The sequence below is a fragment of the Quercus suber genome, unplaced genomic scaffold (genome assembly GCF_002906115.3).
Source record: "Quercus suber isolate HL8 unplaced genomic scaffold, Cork oak 2.0 scaffold_75, whole genome shotgun sequence".
In the NCBI taxonomy this organism is placed as follows: domain Eukaryota; kingdom Viridiplantae; phylum Streptophyta; class Magnoliopsida; order Fagales; family Fagaceae; genus Quercus; species Quercus suber.
In genome coordinates this window covers 1,714,582-1,737,743 of record NW_027069540.1, presented here as the reverse complement: position 1 = coordinate 1,737,743, position 23,162 = coordinate 1,714,582, and the positions used below count along the sequence as shown (strand labels likewise).

Below are 23,162 nucleotides of genomic sequence, written 5' to 3'. Positions count from 1 at the left end.
TCAAAGCATCTCTCAAAATCACGTAACTGTGAAGTCACAGACCCACAGAGAACACCGTTCCAAGCACACGAAAAGGACCTTAAATAAAATCCAAACCAAACCCAAAAAAGTAAAAAAAAGGGAGACAGTCTCTCCTCAAAAGCCAACAACAATCTCACTCTCTCTCTCTCACGTTAAAAGCAAATAAGTTCCGTGGCGTGACAGCCAAAGTCCATGAGCAATCAACAAAGCCAACCTGCTAGTAGTAAATTATCTCAACAGTGTAACAGTTAATAATACATAAATAGTACAGCTGAGAAGTTATAAAAAATTACAGTACTCTCTCAACACAGTCACACTCTGTTGTTTCCCTTTGGCTTCACGTGATTCTGATTTTTGCAGAGTCCGACAGCGGCTACTCAGTTATTACATGCTTTTGTCACCTTCTGCTTAAACCCTTTCCTTGTCTATTAGGCAAATGAAAAATATGGCCAAATCACACTCTTCTTGTGCTACTCTTTAGCTTCTCAACTGAGAAAAATAGCAAAGAGAAAAAACACCCAAACTTCTTCATTCCCATTTTCACATTGTTGCTAACTGTTTCTCTTATAATGCTGGCAATGCTTCATCTTCAACCCTTTAAACTTCTCTTCATCTCCTTCTCACTCATCTTCACCTTAGTAATTTCTTCTTCTTATTCACAACCAAACGATGTGCAAGCGCTTTTATCTTTCAAATCTAAAGCCGATTCGAAAAACAAACTTTACACCTTCTCTCCAAACACGACCTTCCGTTTCTGTCAATGGCAAGGCGTGAAATGCGTGCAGCAGAGAGTTATTCGTCTCGTCCTCGAGGACTTAGATCTAGTTGGTACTTTAGCTCCAGACACATTGACTCGGCTTGACCAGCTCCGAATCCTGAGTTTGCAAAACAACTCGCTCACCGGTCCGATTCCTGACCTCTCCGGACTCGTCAACCTCAAAACCCTCTTTCTCGACCACAACTCTTTCTCAGGCTCTTTTCCACTGTCGATCCTGAAGCTCCATCGCATCAGAACTGTAGATTTATCATACAACAACCTCACCGGAGCGTTACCGTCTTGGTTAGCCACACTAGACCGGCTCTACTACCTCCGGCTCGAGTGGAACCGGTTCAACGGTACGGTTCCTCCACTGAACCAAACCACTCTCCAAACCTTCAACGTCTCCGGTAACAACCTAACCGGACCGATTCCGGTTACAGTCACTCTCGTCCGGTTCGGCTCCTCCTCGTTCTCACAAAACCCTACTCTCTGTGGCGAGATTATAAACAAGGAATGCCAGCCTGGCACTCCCTTTTTCACACAACAACCGTCTCCGTCGAACGCGGCGCCTCCGCCGCATATTTCGTTAGGCGAGAGCGCGGAAGTACACGGCGTCGAGCTGAGTCACGAACCGTTACGAAAAAAGCACGAGAGAACCAAAGTGATCATCGGCTTCTCGGCCGGCGTGGCGGTTCTGATCGTCTCGGTTGTTTGCTTCGTTATAACCGTTAAGAAACAGAGGAGCCAGAAAAAGAGCGAGTACTCGGCGTCGGCTTTGTCGGCGGCTCCGGCGACGGCTTCGGAGGTAGCCGATGCTACGGCGGCGCTAGCAGCGATGGAGCAAGAGAAAGAGTTGGAGGCGAAGGTAAAGAGAGCGCAAGGGATGCAGGCGGCGAAGAGTGGGAGCTTAGTATTCTGTGCGGGTGAGGCGCAGCTGTACTCGCTGGACCAGCTTATGAGAGGCTCGGCTGAGTTGCTTGGGCGTGGGACCATTGGGACCACTTACAAGGCAGTGCTTGATAACCGTCTGATTGTCAGTGTTAAAAGATTGGACGCTGGGAAATTAGCGGGTACAAGTAAGGAAATATTTGAGCGTCACATGGAATCAGTGGGTGGGCTTAGACATCCAAATTTGGTTCCACTTCGGGCCTTTTTTCACGCCAAGGAAGAAAGGCTTTTGGTTTATGATTACCAGCCCAATGGCAGTCTCTCCTCTCTCATTCACGGTAAGTCCTGTTTTTATTTTCTTAATTGACAATCTTTAAAATTATTACTGTTTAAACTTTCATTAACATACTTTGAAGTTTGAACTAACGTCGATGAAGGTTTTCTGTCCAATTTAGGCCGTTAAACTATCTTAATCCCTAAACATTGATAGGACACCGATAGGTAGGTTAGTCATGCGCCAACAATGTCTAAAGTTTTTTTTTTTTTTTTTTTGTGACTAATTTGGTTGTTAAAGTTACTTAATGTGGGTTTGGATAGCAATTAATCCAGCCTTGGCTGCGTTTTTAAAGCGCAATTTCTTTTCCTTTTTTTCCGCATTTGTTGACTTTGAAAAAATAATATTTACTGTTTATATACTGTTACATATTAAAAAATATTAAAAATAAACTTTAAATATTATTTATATATTTAAAAATTATTTTATTATAATATTTTAAGTAATAATCAGTTTTTAGGATAGGTTGTATATAAACGGAGCTTTAATCTTTTTTTTATTTTTTATTTTTTTACTGAAAGAGGTAGAAAGTTACTTAGTCTTTAAACACTGATAAGCCGATTAGTTCTTTTTTTTTCTCATCTATTTTAGAGACTAAAATAACTGTAGGGACCTCTCTATTATTATTAGTTAGCAGGAACGAGATTAAGATATATAACGACATGATTATTTGTAATCGATGGTAGATAGGACTAGATTTTGGTGGTATCTTAAAACCGAGAATCTTGCTGATGACTACCTTGGGACTTCGATTTTGACGTTTAAAAAATATTTTGATTTTGTAAAAGTATCTTTCTCGTTGAGACCATGGTCACCATGTTGGCATGTTACCAGAACTAGCTGCTCTAAAGTAGAGCGCGTGGATACAAGACTTTGTTTGTTGTGGGGTAGGGTATGGGAGTGGGACCTACAGGATACAGCCTCTTGAATTTTCTCCATTTTGAAATTCCTGACATGACCCCAGTAAGTGTCTGAGTTTGCTTGTCCCACGCGCAGTTGTTCGCGTCGGGTTGCATGAGGAATAGTCATAGCTGGAATTTAGGAATTATATTTGGTAGTTGGCGTCGTGGGACCCACCTCAATATACGATTATGAACTTACATGGGCCTGAAGGTATTGAACTGTTACTATTCCAGTGGACCCATACCTGATTCCTGTAAGAGCATTGTCATTAAAAATGGTAAAGACTATAAATGCTAAATTTTAACATCAAATTTGTAAAAAGCATCAAAAAACAAGCTACAACAAACATGCTAAACTTTAAAAAAAAAAATAGCAACTTAGCTACAGTGAGCTTTCATCCTTGAAAGCTTACTATAGCTCCAATCTTAAAAAAAAAATTATTATTTTAATGCTTGTGGTGGAAAAGGTGGTTTGTGTAGTTGTTTTTTTTTTTTATTTTAATTAGTAGTTTATATTATTTTAAACGAAATGGTAAAAAAATAAAACCTTGATATTGGATATATTGTAAAATAAGTTGTTAAAATTGATAGAGTGGCTTTTTAAGATACTAATTACTAAAATTTTTGAGAGCTTTGATCGGGATGCTCTAACATTCATTTATAGCAAAGCGGATCTCATTTGATAATCTAGGTGATCTGTAATGGGCTCCCTCCGTTCCTAGTGGTACAGCTAAACTTTTTTGAGTCTCAATTTGGTAAGAATAGGGTATAAAACCTATGTTTCATACTATTCAATAAAAAATTGTCATATCAATATTTTACTTAAAATTCATTACATCTTACCATACCTAGTAATATCTTAATAAACTCCTAATTTGGTTGGATTTATATGTGTATTAGAATTGATTGAGTGTAGTTGTGCTTATTAGTAGATATGTAATAAGATGATGTAGTATGTTGGGATTGGAGGGATAAAACATGAGTTCTATACCACATCCTTACAAAATTTAATATCTTCTAAATAAGGCTTTCTAAATATTGAAGGCCAATCTTATTTTTTATTATTATTTTTTTTTTAGTAAACAGTAATATTTATTAGAATATACAAATGAAAATAGTAATATTTGTGTTTTAAACCGGGTTTATAAAGGCCAATCTTAACTGTTGATGGAACACTCTTTCATGAGTGTTAAAATTGTTAATTGTGATTATGTGTGAGAAAGAATAGAGTATGAATAAAGAGCAAAAATAAGAATTAACAATGTTTAGTAGTAAGAATTAACATTGTTTGGACAGATGATCTATATTCTTTTTTTTGAGAGAGATATGACCTATACTCATAATAGAAAACATTTGACAGTTACATATGTACTATATGAACGGTTCATATTACAATAGAGCCCATGCATGATTTATATAGTAACTAACCATAGGCTAACCTGGAATAATTTACGGCCGAGGTTTTAGTACTTGCACTAATAAATGTTCCTCAAAAAAAAGAAATGTACTTGCACTATAAATAAGATTCATTTGATTAAGGATATATAAATAAAAATATGCACAAGTATATTACAAATTGATTGAGAAATTGAGGACAAAAACCTAAAAAGTATGGCTGTACATATTAGATTAAAAAAAAAAAAACTATGTTCCAACTGAATGGCATAGTTATGTCGTATCAATATAATTTCATAAGATATTGGCAACAAATTTGGAATATTAAATATTGTGCAATTTGTGTATATTTTCTCAGATTTTAACTGACTTTCAAGCAATGTACAAAACATATGTTTATTTTTCATATTATTATAATTTGAAATATTTTTTAATTATGGTTCAACTTAAAATTTTATGTATATGTTGTGTTACTTCAACATATGAAATTGAGATTAAAATTATATGTATAAAAACTCAATCTATAACATTTGCTTTATGGTGATTGCTCTTTGTGGTTAGATCAAGACACTAATTGATTTTATTGTATAATTGGATTCAAGTTTAGGTCCTTTGTTTTGTGATAAAAGATTTTATCAATTAAGCTAATTAGAATTAATGCATAGAGTTGTTAGTTGAGACTATGAATTGCATTAAAATGTGTAAATTTGTCTTTGATTTTATTTTTAGTAATAAAATCCTCTTTGATGTAGTACGTTTAAAAATTGCATGTGCAGGTTCAAAATCAACTAGGGCAAAGCCACTTCATTGGACATCATGCTTAAAAATAGCAGAGGATGTAGCACAAGGCCTCTCCTACATCCACCAAGCATGGAGGCTTGTCCATGGCAATCTCAAGTCCTCCAATGTCCTCCTTGGCCCCGACTTCGAGGCATGTGTCACGGACTACTGCCTCTCCATCCTTGCCAACCCAGCCGCCGATGATGACCAAGACAACACTGCATATAAAGCCCCCGAAACTCGCAATTCCAATCACCAAGCAACCTCAAAATCCGATGTCTACTCGTTTGGAATTTTGTTGCTAGAGCTTCTCACAGGCAAACCTCCATCACAGCATCCATTTTTGGTGCCCAATGATATGGTAAATTGGGTTAGGTCCACAAGGGAAGATGGAGGGGAAGACAATAGTATGGAAATGCTTCTTGAGGTGGCTATAGCTTGTAGCCTAACCTCACCCGAGCAGAGGCCCACTATGTGGCAGGTATTGAAGATGTTACAGGAGATTAAAGAGACTGTATTAATGGAGGATAGTGAATTATTGGACCCGCCTACTGCCATGTCCTAGTTTTATTGTTTCTACGTACAATAGATGAGTCATGCATAGAGATAAAAGATATAGATAACAACAAATGCAATGCTACTTTTCCTTGCATTTTTCTACCACATATACTTACTTATTTTCTGTGTTCATTCCCTATCTTGCCTTTCAAATCATCGTTGTTGAGGAGCACGTTTTTTCTTCCGTAGACTACTTCCATTATTGTTACTTCTAAAGAAAAAAATTAAATTAAAAAATTGAAAAGAAGAAAAAATAAGGTTTGGTAAAGGTATGAACATAGTTAGCAGTCATGCATAAATCTAACGGTAATGAAAATCTTTTATCCCACTTTATATTCAACCAATAATAACCTATAATACATCTATTTTTTCTTTCTTTATAAACTAACCCAAGTTTAAAATAAAATAAAATAAAATAATAATAATAAATTAGTTATATGGCATGGTATGATTAATAGAGCACAAAGTGGAATACTTGGAATGAAATTGAGGATTCTACTTTCATTGAAGTTGTAGTATTATAAATCTAAATCTTCTATGTCACTCTTTTTACTCCACTTTATGCTTTACAAATAAGAACTCACCATATGTCTATCTATTTAATTAATCCTAACAAGTTAGTAACCCATACAATACATGAGAAAGTTAAACAATATAAATTTATATATATATATATATATATGTGTATGTATATTGTCCAAATTTATGTCTTGGGCCTAGGGCCTTATTTGAAGACTGAGGTATGTCCAAAGAGGAGTAAATGATTGAGAAGGATCTTAGGTGGGATAAATATGCATGGAAATGATTAAAGAATATAGTCCGAAGAGTGTGTCCTCCTCGGATATGAAGCATATCGACCAAGCAAGTACCTGAGAGGTTTGAGTGACTTTTCTGGCAATTCCAATGATAGGGATGAATTTCAGGCACGTATAAATATGATAAGAACAAAGAAATATCTAAAGGAAAAACTGCTACTACCACATTAAATGCACTGCAGCAACTTTTCTGGTAGCATTAATGTGGAGAAGACCCCTGAACAGTGCAGTTTCAACTACCACCACTCATGGAGAACTGACGAAGATACCTGACGGGACATATACTCAAGTAAATGTTTAGATGAAAAACAAATGAACGATTAGGATAGTCTAGAAGAAAACTATATAAGTGTAAAAGTCCTCTTACAGAGGGGAGGACGATAAAAAAAATAAAAAATAAAAAAAATAAAAAAGAAGAAGAAGAAGAAAAGAAATAGTCACTGTAGCTCTAAGAATTGTATTAGCCTTTCAAACACTAATTTATCTTTTCGAACATCAGTTTATTTGAATTTCAAGTGTGTTTTTATACTTGTTCATCATTTAGAACCTGTATTAGACGTTGCTTAAATCACTATCAGTCTAGCTCTTTCACATACTCTCTACAAATTCATTGTATTACGCTTGTTAGGCTCATATCCCATATCTTTTGGGCTTGGGCTACAACTTGAGACCCTACATATATATATATATATATATGTATATGTATATATTTTGTAAATATGAATTTTGTTAATTATAATAATCATTAATAGGAAACTATTATGACAGTGTGTATATAAAACTATAGTACTATTTAAAGAAAATATGGTGTGACAAGATTTTAATGGAGAGTTTAAATATAGAATAAAATTTAAAACCAATTATATATGTGTATATATATATATATATATTGTAGGGGGAAAAGCCTAACCTTACGTAGTGGGCCTAGAGCCCAATGTGAAGGTTACTGCATGTTCGAAGAGGCTAAAATTATTAAGGGGTACTTCGCACGAAAGAAGGATACTTAGGAGCGAAGAAGATCCGTCCGAAGAGAGCATCAGCGTTCCGAAGAGATCATTCTCCTTGGATGTAAAGATTCTTGGTCATATAAATATCTGGGGGGGTTCGAATGAGTTTACTAATGATTTCAGCAGTCTGGATAAGCTTTGGACACACTTGGAGAAAAGAAGAATGGAGAAATATCTAAAAGGAAAAGTTGCCACCACCGTATTAAATGCACTGCAACAACTTTTCTGGCCACATTTATGTGGAGAAGACCCCTAAACAGTATAACTTCAGCTACTGCCACTCACAAAAATCTAAGGAAGATACCTGACATGACATACACTCAAGTAGGGACCTAGATAAAGAACAAATAGATGATAGAGATGATAGGGGAGGATGCTATATAAAGAAGAAGGGCTCCTGGTAAGGAAGAGGGAGAAAAGGGATGAGAAAAAAGAGAGAGAAGCTTTATTGTAACTCTAAGAACTGTAATCACTACTGAATTTATCATAAAACCTCTTCAGACTCCAGTTCATTTTGTTTTTATGTGTATCTTTCTGCTGGTTTATACTTAGGGGTTTTAATCAATCATTGTTAATTCCGTAACCAACCTATTTATCATCCACGCTCTACAAATTCATTGTTTTTGGGCTTGGGCCACAAATCCTAACCCTACAATTGGTGCCGTCTGTGGAGAGAGCTTGAGCAGAAGTGGAAGCAACAATTGATAATGGCTGAACCAGGGCAACAACCAACAGAATCTGGGGCGTCCCAACACATAGACCCGTTTCTCAATTTAGAGCAGAGACAAGATCGTGAAGGCAGCGTACACACTACGCATCCTAAGCGAAGTCAACCGCATGGAGGAAGTCACGTGTTTCATGCAAAGAAGAACAACATGCAACTGGAAATTGAGAGGCTAAAGAGGGAGTTGCGCCATGCAAAGAGAAAACGTATTTCTTTGCATTCTGATGAGGATTGGGGTGACGAGCAAGATGTCACTTACGAGTATAGATCTTAGGCACCAATCAGCGAATCCTTTTCTTACGAAGAGGAGCATCGTCACAAAAGGCAACCTCGAAGCCCATCACGAGGAGGTGTAGGGAACGACGCTATGAGCAAAGCCTTGAATCAAATCTCTAGGCCACCCTTCACGCACAGGATCGAAGGAGCGAGACTTCCTCGGCGTTTTAACCAGCCATCCTTTACCATTTATAATGAAAAAACGGACCCTGTGGAGTATGTGAGCCACTTTAATCAAAGGATGGCTGTCTACTCCAGAGATGAAGCTCTGATGTATAAGGTCTTCCCCTCCAGTCTTGGATCGGTTGCAATGAGGTGGTTCAATAATCTGAAAGTAGATTCCATCAATTCCTTCAAAGAGCTCACTCAAGCATTTGGTTCACGTTTTGTCACATGTCGAAGAGTGGCCAGACCTTTGTCTTCTCTGCTATCTTTAAGCATGCAGGAGGGTGAGACCCTGAAGGCGTATTCGGACAGGTACTAGGAGGTGTTTAATGATATAGAGGGCAACTTTGATGCAATGGCCCTTGACACGTTCAAGCTCGGCCTCCCTACTGACCATGGTTTAAGGACGTCCTTGTCTGGTAAACCCGTTACTAACATGCGTCAGCTCATGGACTGTATTGAAAAATATAAAAGAGTTGAAGAAGATCAACAACAAGAGAAGGGTAAGCACAAGGTTATCCCCCAGGAGAGGAGGGATTTCAGGTCGGATTGTTACAATAACAACAAGCCACGGAGAGATTTTGCTAGGCAGTTAAGATCAGCAAATGCCCAAGCAGTCAATATTGTATTCAAAGAACCAGTGCATTAGGTTTTGAAAAAAGTTAAGAATGAACCCTTCTTCAAGTGGCCAAACAAGATGGTTGGGAACCCTGAAAGGCGTAACCACAATCTCTATTACCAATACCACCAAGATCATAGGCATACCACAGAAGAGTGCGGAAGTCTGTAGGATCATTTGGACCAATTGGTCCGCGAAGGTAAGTTGAGACACCTCTTACATCACTCCAGCGGCCGAGGAGGTCTGATGAATTCTGAGCCCTAAAGGAATGATTCTTCAAAGCTTCCATTGGGAATTATCAACGTCATCTTCACCGCACCAGGGAGAACAGGGTCCTGACCATCTAAGGTTATGTCAGTAGCTCGATTACCGGTGGAAGACTTTGGCCAAGATCCGAGGAGAGCTAAATCGGATATTCAATCGGTTTTAGGCTTTTCGGACGAAGATAAGATTGGAACCATCCAACCTCATGATGACGCTTTGGTAGTCACCCTCAAAATTTGAGGGTATGATGTGAAGAGGGTGATGGTGGACCAGGGTAGTGTGGTGGAGATAATGTACCCTGACCTCTATAGGGGGCTGAACCTAACACCTGATGACTTAACACCATATAGTTCTCCCCTAGTTAGCTTCGCGAGAAGAATCATCACCTCGAAGGGCCAGATACGACTGCCTATACAGCCTGGCTCAGAAGTAGTGGAGGTGGACTTCATTGTTGTAGATATGTATTCCCCTTATACGGCAATTGAAGCCAAGCTTTGGCTACATACGCTAGGGTTTGTTTCTTCTACTTTGTATCAAAAAGTTAAATATCCATCCGAAGGGCGAGTTTGTGAAATCTGTAGGGATCAATCCTCGGCCAGACAATGCTTGGTGGCTGCCATCCAGCACAAGCCCGAAATTGAGTCATCAGCCAGGGCCGAGAGAGATTTATAGCAGTTAAAAAGTCGGGTATTGCCCGTCGAAGATCTGGATGAAGGCGTTAGATGTGAGGATTTAATAAAAGTCGTAATTGGGGACAATCCCGAAAGGTACTTTTGAGTCGGATCTCAAATGCCTCTACCAGAAAAGGAAAAGCTAATTGAGTTCCTTAAGAGAAATCTTGACGTATTTGCCTGGAGTGCTTACGAAGCCCCAAGAGTGGATTTGAAATTTATTTGCCACCATCTGAAGGTCAACCCACTGATTGTCCCCAAGAAGCAGCCTCCTCGGCATCCATCTAAGGAACATGCGGAAGCGGTCAAGGAAGAGGTAATGAAGCTCAAACAGGCTAGAGCTATTAAAGAAGTTTTTTACCCCGAGTGGTTAGCAAATACTGTGGTGGTGAAGAAAAAGAGTGGGAAATGGCGAGTCTGTGTAGATTTCACCTACTTAAATAAGGCTTGTCCTAAGGACCCCTTCCCTATGCCGAAAATTGATCAACTAGTAGATGCCACTGTCGGCCATCCTCGGATGAGTTTCTTGGATGCCTTCCAAGACTACCACCAAATACCATTAGCCCCAGATGACCAGCAGAAGACTGCTTTTATTACCCCTATTGGTAATTACCATTATAACGTGATGCCATTCGATTTGAAAAATGCAGGCTCTACTTACCAACGAATGATGACAAGGATGTTTGAGTCACAGCTGGGCAAAAGTATTGAGGTTTATATAAATGACATGGTGGTGAAAAGCAAAGTCGTTTCCGAGCATGTGAAGGACCTTGATAACACTTTTGAAATCCTAAGAAGGCACAAGCTCCGTCTTAACGCTTCCAAATGCACATTTGGTGTAGGGTCAGGCAAATTATTGGGGTACATGTTGACACATAGGGGAATTGAGGTTAACCCCAATCAGATAAAAGCTATTCAAAATCTACAGCCTCCTCGGAATCCGAAAGAGGTTCAAAAATTAACAAGAATGACAGCTGCCCTGAATCGGTTCATCTCTCGGTCTGCAGATAGGTGTAAACCTTTCTTCTCACTGATCAACAAGTGGAAAGGGTTCGAATGGACTGAAGAATGTGCTTCGGACTTTCAACAACTCAAAGACTACTTGGCTCGGCCACCAATCATGCCCCGTCCTGAACCAGATGAAGTCCTATTTGCCTACATTGCTGTGGTACCTTATGCCGTAAGTCTAGTACTGATACGAGTGGATCAAGGCGTGCAAAGGCCAGTTTACTATGTGAGTAAATCTTTACATGAGGTTGAGATCAGGTACTTGCCGCTAGAAAAAGCTATCTTGGCAGTAGTACTCGAAACACGAAAATTGCCTTATTACTTCCAAGCACATACGGTTATCGTGCTTACACAACTCCTGCTTAAATCTATACTTCGAAGTGCTGACTACACAGGAAGAATAGCTAAATGAGGCATTATCCTAGGGGCTTTTGCTATCAAAGACATGCCTTGCACTTCAGTCAAGGGGCAGATCCTTGCAGATCTGGTGGCCGAGTTCACGGAACCTAGTTTAAAAGAAGTAACGGCAGAGAAGGACATGGATAGAAAATCGATTGGCATGATTTCTCAACAAGGCCCCTCCCATTGGGAAGTATATGTAGACGGCGCAGCAAACCATAAAGGTTCTGGAGTGGGGCTAGTATTGATATCCCCCGAGAGAATCATCATTGAAAAGTTGTTAAGGCTCGATTTCTTGGCAACAAATAATGAGGCGGAGTATGAAGCCCTATTGATGGAAATGGCTATGGTCCAAAGAATAGGAGGAAAGGCAGTAGAGTTGTTCTCGAACTCAAGGTTAGTCGTGCGTCAAGTACAGGGTGAGTTTGAGGCGAAGGATGAGAGAATGCAGGGATACTTGAGTCGAGTTAAATGTCTGCAATCGGAGTTTGAATTTTTTAGTTTGCTGCACATCCCCAGAAGTGGTAATGCACATGCTGACTCTCTGGCCACACTCGCTACCTCTTCGGCGCAAAATTTACCGAGAGTTATCCTCGTCGAGGACTTGCATGGGCCTACCGAGGTAAGAAGAGATGTAATCCAAGTTCACCAAATTAGAACCGGGCTCTGCTGGATGAATCCGATAGTTAAATTCTTGAAAGAAGATATTCTTCCTAAAGAGAAGGGGGAAGCTGACAAAATTACGGAGGAATGCAACCAGATTTTGGCTATCCGAGGATCAGAAATTATACAAACGCTCCTATTCAGGACCGTACCTGTTATCCATGCATCCTGAAGCGGCTAAATTGCTACTAGAGGAATTGCATGAAAGAATCTGTGGGAGTCACACTGGAGGTAGGTCTTTAGCTCACCGAGTCGTTACTCAAGGTTATTGGTGGCCGAACATGCAAAAAGAAGCACATGAGTATGTTAAGAAGTGCGATCAATGTCAATGATTTGCGCCAAACATACACCAACTAGGTGGAGTCCTCAACCTACTATCTAGTCCATGGCCGTTTGCTCAATGGGGCTTAGATATAGTGGGTCTATTCCTAAAAGCCGTAAGAAACAGGAAATACCTTCTGGTCGGCACAGACTATTTCACCAAATGGGTTGAAGTTGAACCTCTAGCCAACATTCGAGATGTAGATGTGCAGAAATTTGTATGGAAGAATATTATTACTCGTTTCAGAGTTCCTCATACCCTCATCTCGGACAATGGCCTACAGTTCGATAGCAAAGCATTCCGAAATTATTGTAGCGAACTGAGAATCACAAACAGATACTCCACCCCTGCCTACCCCCAGGGGAATGGACAAGCGGAAGCAGTCAACAAAGTCATAGTTAATGGACTAAAGAAGAGATTAGATGATGCGAAGGGTAAGTGGGTGAAAGAATTGCCACACGTACTTTGGGCTTACAGAACTACGCCTCACAGATCTACTGGAGAAATCTCCTTCTCAATGACTTATGGGGTTGAAGCTGTCATCCATCTGGAGACTAGATTCCCAACTCTGAAAACTAGCTCGTTCAGTCTGACAAGCAATAATGAGCTGCTAGAAAGAAGCTTGGATTTGATTGAGGAAAGGAGAGAAAATGCAATGGTTCGATTAGCACATTACCAACAAAAGCTCAGGCAAGGCTATGATGCCAACGTAAAGCTAAGGCCTCTAGAACTTAGTAATTTGGTATTCAGGAAAGTTGTGGGCACTGCAAAAAACCCAGTTTGGGGGAAGTTAGGACCCAATTGGGAAGGGTCATATCGTATCACTTCAGGGGCTNGTATATAAAACTATAGTACTATTTAAAGAAAATATGGTGTGACAAGATTTTAATGGAGAGTTTAAATATAGAATAAAATTTAAAACCAATTATATATGTGTATATATATATATATATATTGTAGGGGGAAAAGCCTAACCTTATGTAGTGGGCCTAGAGCCCAATGTGAAGGTTACTGCATGTTCGAAGAGGCTAAAATTATTAAGGGGTACTTCGCACGAAAGAAGGATACTTAGGAGCGAAGAAGATCCGTCCGAAGAGAGCATCAGCGTTCCGAAGAGATCATTCTCCTTGGATGTAAAGATTCTTGGTCATATAAATATCTGGGGGGGGTTCGAATGAGTTTACTAATGATTTCAGCAGTCTGGATAAGCTTTGGACACACTTGGAGAAAAGAAGAATGGAGAAATATCTAAAAGGAAAAGTTGCCACCACCGTATTAAATGCACTGCAACAACTTTTCTGGCCACATTTATGTGGAGAAGACCCCTAAACAGTATAACTTCAGCTACTGCCACTCACAAAAATCTAAGGAAGATACCTGACATGACATACACTCAAGTAGGGACCTAGATAAAGAACAAATAGATGATAGAGATGATAGGGGAGGATGCTATATAAAGAAGAAGGGCTCCTGGTAAGGAAGAGGGAGAAAAGGGATGAGAAAAAAGAGAGAGAAGCTTTATTGTAACTCTAAGAACTGTAATCACTACTGAATTTATCATAAAACCTCTTCAGACTCCAGTTCATTTTGTTTTTATGTGTATCTTTCTGCTGGTTTATACTTAGGGGTTTTAATCAATCATTGTTAATTCCGTAACCAACCTAGCTTTATCATCCACGCTCTACAAATTCATTGTTTTTGGGCTTGGGCCACAAATCCTAACCCTACATATATATATATATATATGGGAGAATGACTTGTAAATTCCGAGGTCTTAAAAGTTTAGTTAGCAAAATACTATGATGCCAACTATAAGTCTAGCATTTTCGGTTTTATATAAATTATAGATTCTACATCCATTTTTATTTCAGTTATCTTAAAAAAAAATTAAATTTCTTAATACATCCCCACCACCACAACCAACCTCTGACGATACTATCAAGAGGTCACTAATGCCGTTAATACTGGTTGTAGCCATCCACTATTGTGGCTTGCTGTGAGCCAAAGAAGAAGAAAAAACACTATCCATTAGATTTTAAATGAAGAAGGTAAATATTTTTTTTTTTTTTTATATAATCTGTATTATATATATATATATAAATTATAAATTTAAATTATATATCGTCTCTTATTATTTAAAATTTTATTTTGGTGAAAAAAGAAAGCTATAAATTTTCATGGTGATTGAGAAAAACCAAACCTATGATAGAGTAAATCAATACATAAAAATAAATAAATAAATGAGAAAAGAAGAAGAAGAAGAAGAAGGGTAACGGGCCATTGGGCTGTAAACCCATTGGCAATATTAATTCCTGCTCCAGCTCATCTTAAAAAGGGAACAGAATAGAACAACCCGAAAAGCCCAAAATTAGCCGACTGTAACATATATAAAGATGTAATAGGTTGAGCCTTAAGCCCACTAGAAATCTCGTAATCAAGCCCAGATTCCAAATTTCCAAACCCAAGCAAACACCACAATCCACGTTTCATCAGTAAGCTGAGGAAATTGCCAGAAAGAAAGAAAGAAAGAATTAAAAAAGAAAAAAAAAAAAAAAAGAAAAAAGAGAAAACAGAGCAGAAAAGGTAAAGGGGCAAAGAAATTCCTAGAATCATCCAGATAGTCATACTATATAATTAATGAATATAGTCTATTAGTCTACTATCTATCTATCCATCTATATTTAAAATTAAAATTCCCCAAATCTCACTCTTTAAATGCCGAGCGCAATGGAGCGCAAGGACACAGAGATGATGGAAACAGGAGAGAGTAGCGCCACCACCATGCAGAACAACAACACTAGTAGTAGTACTGCACAAAACGACATCGCTGTTATAGACTTTCTCACATTGGCTCGCCAGCTCATCGATCAAGGAAAACCTTCCCAGGCTCTCCAGGCGGTAATATAATTTTTTTTTTAGCTATTTCAGATTTATAGAGCAGAACTTGCTTTAAATTATTATTTGCTGTTTCTTTTTTCTTCTCTGATTGATTGATTGATTTATTTTTATTTTTATTAATTAGATGTCATTCAACTAACTATGTTTGTGATTATACTGATAGTTTAAAAAGTAATTTTGGATATATATCTTTTAACTTAGGTTTTATTTAGGTTTCTGTGTGGTGCATCTAGCAATTTTGTAATCCATTAATCGATTGAAGCATGAAAGGTCCAAGTTTAGAGTGTACCATAACAAAATCTGGATGTATGTAATAAAAATTTGGGGTTAATTGCAATTTCCCTGCTTAGCTATGGTGCAGTTGCAATGTATCCGTAGACTTTAAAATTGACCAATGTATCCATAGATTTTTTTTTTTTTTTGAAATTTAATACAAAAATTGAAAAGCAACTCCAATAAAAAATAAAAATTTTTTATAGGGGTGTTCATTGGTTGAGTAGGATTGGGGTTGGTGTCAACTCACCGCTAGACCTACCTATTCAGCAAGCTTTTCTTTCACCCATTGTCGACAGTAACCCTGTTGGCTGTTGCAGCCGTCTGGCACTTTGTTTCTGACTTAGTGATCAGGAGCCAAACTGGTGGTGGTTAAACAAATTATATATATATTGATAAGTAATAAGATTATATAAATCAGAAAAAATGAGCCACCCAGGTATACAGGAAATATACTGTGGTAGACTATCAGTTACAAAAATTGCATAAATCTATCAAATCAATAATAGAATAAACGAATTTTAAAACTTGAAAAAACAGAAACCATAGATCTCCCTCTGTTTGTTGATGGTGAATGTGAGGAGTCGAGGAGGACTAGAGGTCTTGGACGAGAGAAAGGAAGAAGGGGAAAATTGGAAATTGGAGGGGGGTTGGTAATGGGTGTCAGGCAAGTCGGGTTAGCTGAGTGAGGTCCGACTTGCAACCCAAGAAAATTAAACCCTCACACTTGTTATTCTTTCATGGTCGAAAATGCCCAAATTCCTTCAGATTAGATTGGTCTGGTCAGGTGGACCAGGTCTCTGAGCAGTCCTAATTATCAATATTTAAAGGGGGAAATTTCTTTGTCGTATGGTTTATGAGGACTTTGCAACTGCACCATAGTTAAAGAGGAATGTGCAATTTGTTGAAATATTTTCTGAGAACACAAATTCTTTAGCAAAGAAATGAATTTAAATTTAAAAAAAAAAAAAAAATTAACAAGAAGAACAAAAACTGAAGTCAAAGTTTTGGAACAATCTAGAATCATGCAAAAGCGTTGTCTTTAAAGGTTGATTCGTGCCTCCAGGGGAAACCCCTGCGTTCACCCATTTATTGCTTTTTTTAGTTATGCGCAGACGCGCATGGTAACAGCCAATTTTATGAAGTAAAATTCAGTTTGAAACAATTTTTCTTGGCCAAACAACCTTTAGGATTAAACTATAGTGTCTATCTTCATGTTGGATGCACTTTCACACACAAAGATTCAAGATCAACCTTTTATAACAGCCTTTTCTTTCCACAAGAAAGAGAGAGAAAGAATTTGTTGGGGGAGAACAGAACGTGCGTGTAGAGAAAGGCAGAGTAAAGTTGTTTGATGGTGTGTTTGGACGTGTGTTAGAAAAGCTATTGAATTGGTCAAGCAAATATTAAACAGGGCCAAAGGCCTCCAATGGTAACAAGTGGCTAGTTAAACCTAAGAATGATAGGCCCAAACTAAAAGGTTTTCAAAAGGAAGAAAATAAAGTGGACCGAAGCAAAGCTCAATTGGATTCATGTGCACGAGACGAGACTGGGTGGGCTAGGACATGCATGTGTGATATAAAGCCCAAGCTCCATACTAGGCCGTATATCTAAAGGTACCAGTCAAAGCCCACATGAATATATAAAGGCAAGTAGGAGCACACGTGGAAGCCAAGGAGAACCAATTGTTTGGAACACACACCAACACACTTTGCCCTAAAAATAGATGCATCTAGAAGAAGCACCTGCATTAGCAGAAGACACTTATATAAATGGTTGAAAGGAGTGTCGTACTAAAACAAATTTACGTGCAATTTGGCAATAATTTTCCTATGTGTTACGGTAAATATTCAGTGGTCAATGGTGAATTGTGCAGTGGTAGGGTTATGGTTACAATGTTGGTGGTTAGGCCCTTTATTGTATTCACTTACAATGGCTACATGTCAAGGACCATATAAATGCGAACGTTAAAGGTTAAATCATTGTAGGATGATTTTGTTTGTATCTATGCTTGATGCATGAATTTGTTCAACACTATGGGGTAATATAGGTTCCATGATGTTTGCAGAAATCTTAGATGGTTGCCAAGGTAAAGCTTTGAGGGTCAACACTTTGTCCCCCACCATTCAGGTCTAAAAACAGCCAAGTTCATTTTGGCATCTAAAGATCTTAGAAGTCGAAGAGCTTCTATGCTAAGATGGTGCTACAATCTTACTCTTCATACTTCCCCTCCCCTTTCCTCTCTTTAAAATGTGGTTTCAACTATCTTTGTCCATGAATATCTTGGAGAAATTTTTTTTCCTGCATAAATTTATAAACCATTACTTCAAGAGGATCACAAATTCACAATTTTATTTTAGACCATCAAATTGTTGATAAGAGTATATCTTGATCTCGTCTTGATCTGTCAGTTGTCTCCTAACAAATCAATTAATCAGGAGTTTTTAATTAACTTGTTTCTTCCAAATTACTTAGTCAGCAAGTTTTCCACCCGTCTGTGAATTGATTATGAAGAAATTATAACCATGTTTTACATCCACTTCATGGCAGAAGACAGACATCAATCTCAATGCTTGGTGGGATACTGAATTTTCTGACTCTGGCCTCTCCAAACATTACTAAGCGCGGATAACTTGCATCTGAGCCGTTTGACGTGACAAAAGATAGTAGCATTCTTGTTACATTACCTTGTAATAGACTGTTTAAAATGGCAAAGTCAAAATATGAGGTTTTTTTTTTTTTTTTTTTTGGTAGTGGTGGTGGTTGGGGGGTGTTCTTTACTTGTTTATGTTTCTTATCAAGGATAATATTCTGGAGTTTGTCAAGATCTATCATGTCCTTGGTTATGCTTCACTCATTTCTCACCTTGACCACTTATGGGCCAGTGGCCAGCAAAGGTCTAAAATGCAGTGCATGTGTATCAGGTGGCAAAGTAATTCTTTCACCTTTGTTTGGGGTATGTGAGAAACTTCATGCATTACCAAACTGGATGATATGGAGAAGGAATATATATTTTTGTATGAATGCATCCAATTTTCTTGTCACAATACTATATTGATTCTTTTTGAAAGTTGGTGAGACTCTTGTTTTCATAGCCTTGTATGGTTCTTATCTTGGATAGTTTGTACAGTTGCTATTATTTATTTGTTTTGCTTGTTTAATTGATACCTAGTGTTATATGTTAAAATATTTGATGATGGCAATTAATACAATAAAAGGCAGACAGAAATATTTTTATGTCAGGCATAATAATGGCCTCAGATAATTTTCAGTATCTAGTACTTATCTAGTCTCTGGAACAGGTCATAATGGCAATGAGAACCAAAGGGGGTGATGAGGCTGTATTTCAGTCTCTGCATCGTGCTCGTGAACTTTATAGAAATAGGCTGCAAGAAAATGCTGCTGCTGATCAACTGGCTTGTTTGTTTGCTGAGTGTGCAATTGCTGAGGCCCAGCCTTTAAAAATTGAACCATCAGTAACTATAACCAATGTGGGTGGGCCATCAATTTCTCCAGATGCTCAGGGGACTTCGATTCTGGCAGAAAGTGGCAGAATGCAAGTGGTTCTGGATGCATTCTCAGATGGGAGCAGCTTCATTTGTTTACAATGTGGGGGTCTTGTTAGTAACCATCGCAAAGACGAGCACTATGCCTATTGGTGTTGCCAAACCTGATGCCCAGGTATGTGGAATGGGTATTTTGTGCTTATTCGATTTGATGCTCTGAATGCCATATGGGTGTCCTACTTCTCTTGTACTTAATGTTGTATTAGGTTTTGATCTCTGCTCTTTTGATGGCCACATATGCTAGGCGGTGGTCATTTACATGCAAAACATTCAATGCCTGATCTAGGATTTAGAAGTCATACATCAGTTGATGAGTGAATTGCTAAAACTTCTTTCCCTGTAAGAGTTGTCCAGAATCTTGTAATTCTGTAATCATTAAATTGTCCTTTATAAATAATTTTGGCCAAGGTGATATGTGAGGTTAGTGTATCTATATGTATTTTGACATTTAAGATAAAGGGCAGCGATGGCCAAACCATAAGGGCTGGCAGTGTTCTACTTTCTCCTCTTTTTTGGTCGTGGTTATTTTACTTGTTATTCCAATTATCAAGTACACATGACAATTACTTGAAACTAAGTATCGCAAATTTGTCAAATGTCTCATTATCGCTTGTACATCTGTTCTTCTCCTCCTCCCCCCCCCCCAAAACAACAAAAAGATTCTCTTCTCCATCCTAGTAAAGGGGCTGGGGGATTCCCCACCCCACATGGCGTACACAAGGGGGTAGGCATGTCAGTTGGTCTACAGGCCATTAGCACTTGTGCATAATTTCGTTGATTACTTGTAATTTGTAAGCTGATTATTTTTATGATAATTCAATTGATTTGAACCGGGATGTCTCCATTGAAACATCAGGAGGTGCCAACCAATTGATTGACAAGACTCTTAGCTAATATGTAAGCCGATTATTAATTTGTGCATTCGAGTAAAATTACTACAACAATTTTAGCCTTGACTAAGTGAATCATATATATTTTTCACCTGGGAGAAAAATTGATCCATGTTGTTTCGAGATTTCCTCAAAATCCTTGTCACTGCAGTTGGTCTCTGCTTCCTATTCATCTCAACTCATGTTATTATTAACCCATTGCTGAACCATACTATTTTTTTTTTTGGCTAAAGGAACCGTACCAATTCAAGCTTAGATAATTATAATTCTCAAATCTGGAGACCCTTGTCCTCATGTTATTTGGATGGTACCAGCCAAGTACCATCCAAGTTAATTTCCATGAATCGAGGTGGGAAACATCTTTGGTGGGTGGGAGATCAGTTTTTAGTTTCGTTGATTACTTGTAATTTGTAAGCTGATTATTTTTATGATAATTCAATTGATTTGAACCGGGATGTCTCCATTGAAACATCAGGAGGTGCCAACCAATTGATTGACAAGACTCTTAGCTAATATGTAAGCCGATTATTAATTTGTGCATTCGAGTAAAATTACTACAACAATTTTAGCCTTGACTAAGTGAATCATATATATTTTTCACCTGGGAGAAAAATTGATCCATGTTGTTTCGAGATTTCCTCAAAATCCTTGTCACTGCAGTTGGTCTCTGCTTCCTATTCATCTCAACTCATGTTATTATTAACCCATTGCTGAACCATACTATTTTTTTTTTTGGCTAAAGGAACCGTACCAATTCAAGCTTAGATAATTATAATTCTCAAATCTGGAGACCCTTGTCCTCATGTTATTTGGATGGTACCAGCCAAGTACCATCCAAGTTAATTTCCATGAATCGAGGTGGGAAACATCTTTGGTGGGTGGGAGATCAGTTTTTAGGGTCCCAATTTTTCTAGGAACTAGAAGCGGGTATAATTGTTGTTAGAATGGTTTGGTGCACTGCTGAGTGATTTGAATAGTCCAAAAGTTTGTTATTACTAATTAAATTACTCCCAGTAAATGGAAGGAAAATGTTAAGGATTCCGTCAGTTTTGCTACAGGTTTCTCAAATTTAAGTTATCAATTTCGTTTTAGTGAAAAAAAAAATTTTCGTTTTAGTGACTGTTTTGATTTGCCTGCTGGAACAGATTATTTCAATACCAATTTATTTCAACATGTTGTTTTAGGTTATCATTAAGTTTAACTAAAAAAAAACATCCATATTTTATCACATTGTATGGACTATTTATTTAACTATGAGAAAAACCACAAATAGTGAAATACCAAACCCTAAAAAACAATCAAATCAAGCTCAAAAATCAAAACCCAAAATCAAAACCATAAATCAATAACACATTAATCAACACTCAAATCTCAATAGAATCAAGCTCAAAAATCAAAACCCAAAATCCAAACCATAAATCAATAACATATTAATCAACACTCAAATCTCAATAGCTCAATCGAAACTAGGATATGAAACTTACCTCCTAAAATCACCAAAAACCAAGTTGCAATAGAGAGAGAGACTTCTCACAACGACATAATGGGTCTTTAAGGCTAGGTCTCCCTCATGATGACGGTGAAGGGCAATGGTGATGGGTCTTCCTCACAAGTCTCTTGTGAGAGAGAAGAGAGAGAGAGAGAGATTAGATTTGAAAGAGGGGGAAAAAAAGGAACGTAAGTGAAGTAGACCTTAAATGCGCACCAGTAGAATCTTAAATACTACTCAAACTTACTCAAAAATGATTGGAATGGTTGGAACAGATCGAAATTTAGGCATGCTGCATGCGGGGTTTGTGGGGAGGGAGGGAGGGGGGTGTTTCGTATCGGTTAACTTACTAGTACAAATCTTTTTCGGTCGGAATCGAGTGAAATCAATAACCTTGTTTCAAACTAACTTGGGAAGTTATCGAAATTGTGCTACATTGGTAACTTAAAAAGTAAATTTTGGTATCAATGATTTCCCGGTATAAGATACCAATGCTAAGATGGTTTATACAGTTCTTCAATCCTTTGAACTCGAGGGCCAATCTCCATCTGGCCCAAGTTAATATCGTTTCCTTAAACTTATTGGTTTTTTAGTTGTATTCTGTTTTGTGTTTAAAAGTTGGCATATTAGTTTCACAATTGATAATACCTTGAGTATCTCTCTAAATTAAAACGAATGATAATTAAATCATTTCAACGTGCATATGTCTTTTGGACTTTGTAATAGAAAGGAAATAACTTTTCAATTTTGCAGTCTACACAAATTGGAAGGATGGACAATGGTTATACAACTCAATACAATTTAACGCAGAGAAGAACTGAAATTATAATAACCGAGTAGCCCATCTGTTTCGGGTAGGAAGTGACAATTAAATAATTAATTAAGGACCTGGATTTTGCAAGCGGGGTCTACGGGCTTGATGTGTTTTCCAGAAAAAGATTATTAAAGTGCGTGTAGAATAAAAATGCGTAACTTTGTGGATAGCAACAGGTCCCATATCTTGCCTTTTGAACCCATGTGTATCTTGCCTTCAGTTTGACAGTGCTGTTGACTGTGGGTTGGGCAAAACTTATGTTTCTTTAAATGTTGTATCTTGAATTCTTCAATTAAATTAAATACAGCTTCGTTGTGGACTTTATATTTGGATTAAATTTAATCATGTGATCTTGGAAAACTATACACATGGAAGGTGCATTGGCGAATAAACTAATGGAATACAACATTTGAGATTGGTCTTACTGCAGGATGGGTTTGATTTGAGTTTCGGTTTTTGATTTGGCCCCCAACAGCTGAAGGGAACTAATAAATTCGCACAAAATTTGATTAAGAAAAGAAAGCGAATTAAATAATTTAAAGTCTAAGCAAAAAGGCAAAAGAAGCATAATAATTTCAGCCAATAATTTCCTCTTTTTCTAGTACAAATTGCGTGGACGGTTCAATGACTTTTAATAAAATTGACTATAAACTTTAGACAA

The 23,162-nt window shown here is 37.8% G+C and overlaps 3 protein-coding genes across 4 annotated transcripts; all 3 read left to right on the top strand.

The window, feature by feature from the left end:
* Positions 1-129: 129 nt before the first annotated feature.
* On the top strand, positions 130-5,770 carry LOC112028400 (probable inactive receptor kinase At5g67200). Its single transcript, XM_024061085.2, has 2 exons — positions 130-2,007; positions 5,077-5,770. Exons 1-2 carry the CDS (start codon positions 591-593, stop codon positions 5,643-5,645), a joined length of 1,986 nt encoding a protein of 661 aa, XP_023916853.2. The 5' UTR covers positions 130-590; the 3' UTR covers positions 5,646-5,770.
* Positions 5,771-11,632: 5,862 nt separating this feature from the next.
* On the top strand, positions 11,633-13,415 carry LOC136067513 (uncharacterized). Its single transcript, XM_065773491.1, has 3 exons — positions 11,633-12,208; positions 12,291-12,480; positions 12,607-13,415. The coding sequence occupies exons 1-3, from the start codon at positions 11,633-11,635 to the stop codon at positions 13,413-13,415; spliced, it is 1,575 nt and encodes a 524-aa protein (XP_065629563.1).
* A 1,721-nt stretch (positions 13,416-15,136) lies between these two features.
* LOC112028401 (uncharacterized) lies at positions 15,137-22,825 on the top strand. 2 transcript variants are annotated; one of them, XM_065773463.1, is made up of 3 exons: positions 18,303-18,698; positions 19,045-19,423; positions 22,441-22,825. In XM_065773463.1, exons 1-2 carry the CDS (start codon positions 18,450-18,452, stop codon positions 19,414-19,416), a joined length of 621 nt encoding a protein of 206 aa, XP_065629535.1. In that variant the 5' UTR covers positions 18,303-18,449; the 3' UTR covers positions 19,417-19,423; positions 22,441-22,825. The 2 variants fall into 2 exon arrangements, with proteins under 2 accessions (XP_023916854.1, XP_065629535.1); XM_024061086.2 differs by lacking the exons at positions 18,303-18,698; positions 22,441-22,825 and adding an exon at positions 15,137-15,469 and having other exon boundaries at positions 19,045-19,806.
* The last annotated feature ends 337 nt before the right edge of the window (positions 22,826-23,162 follow it).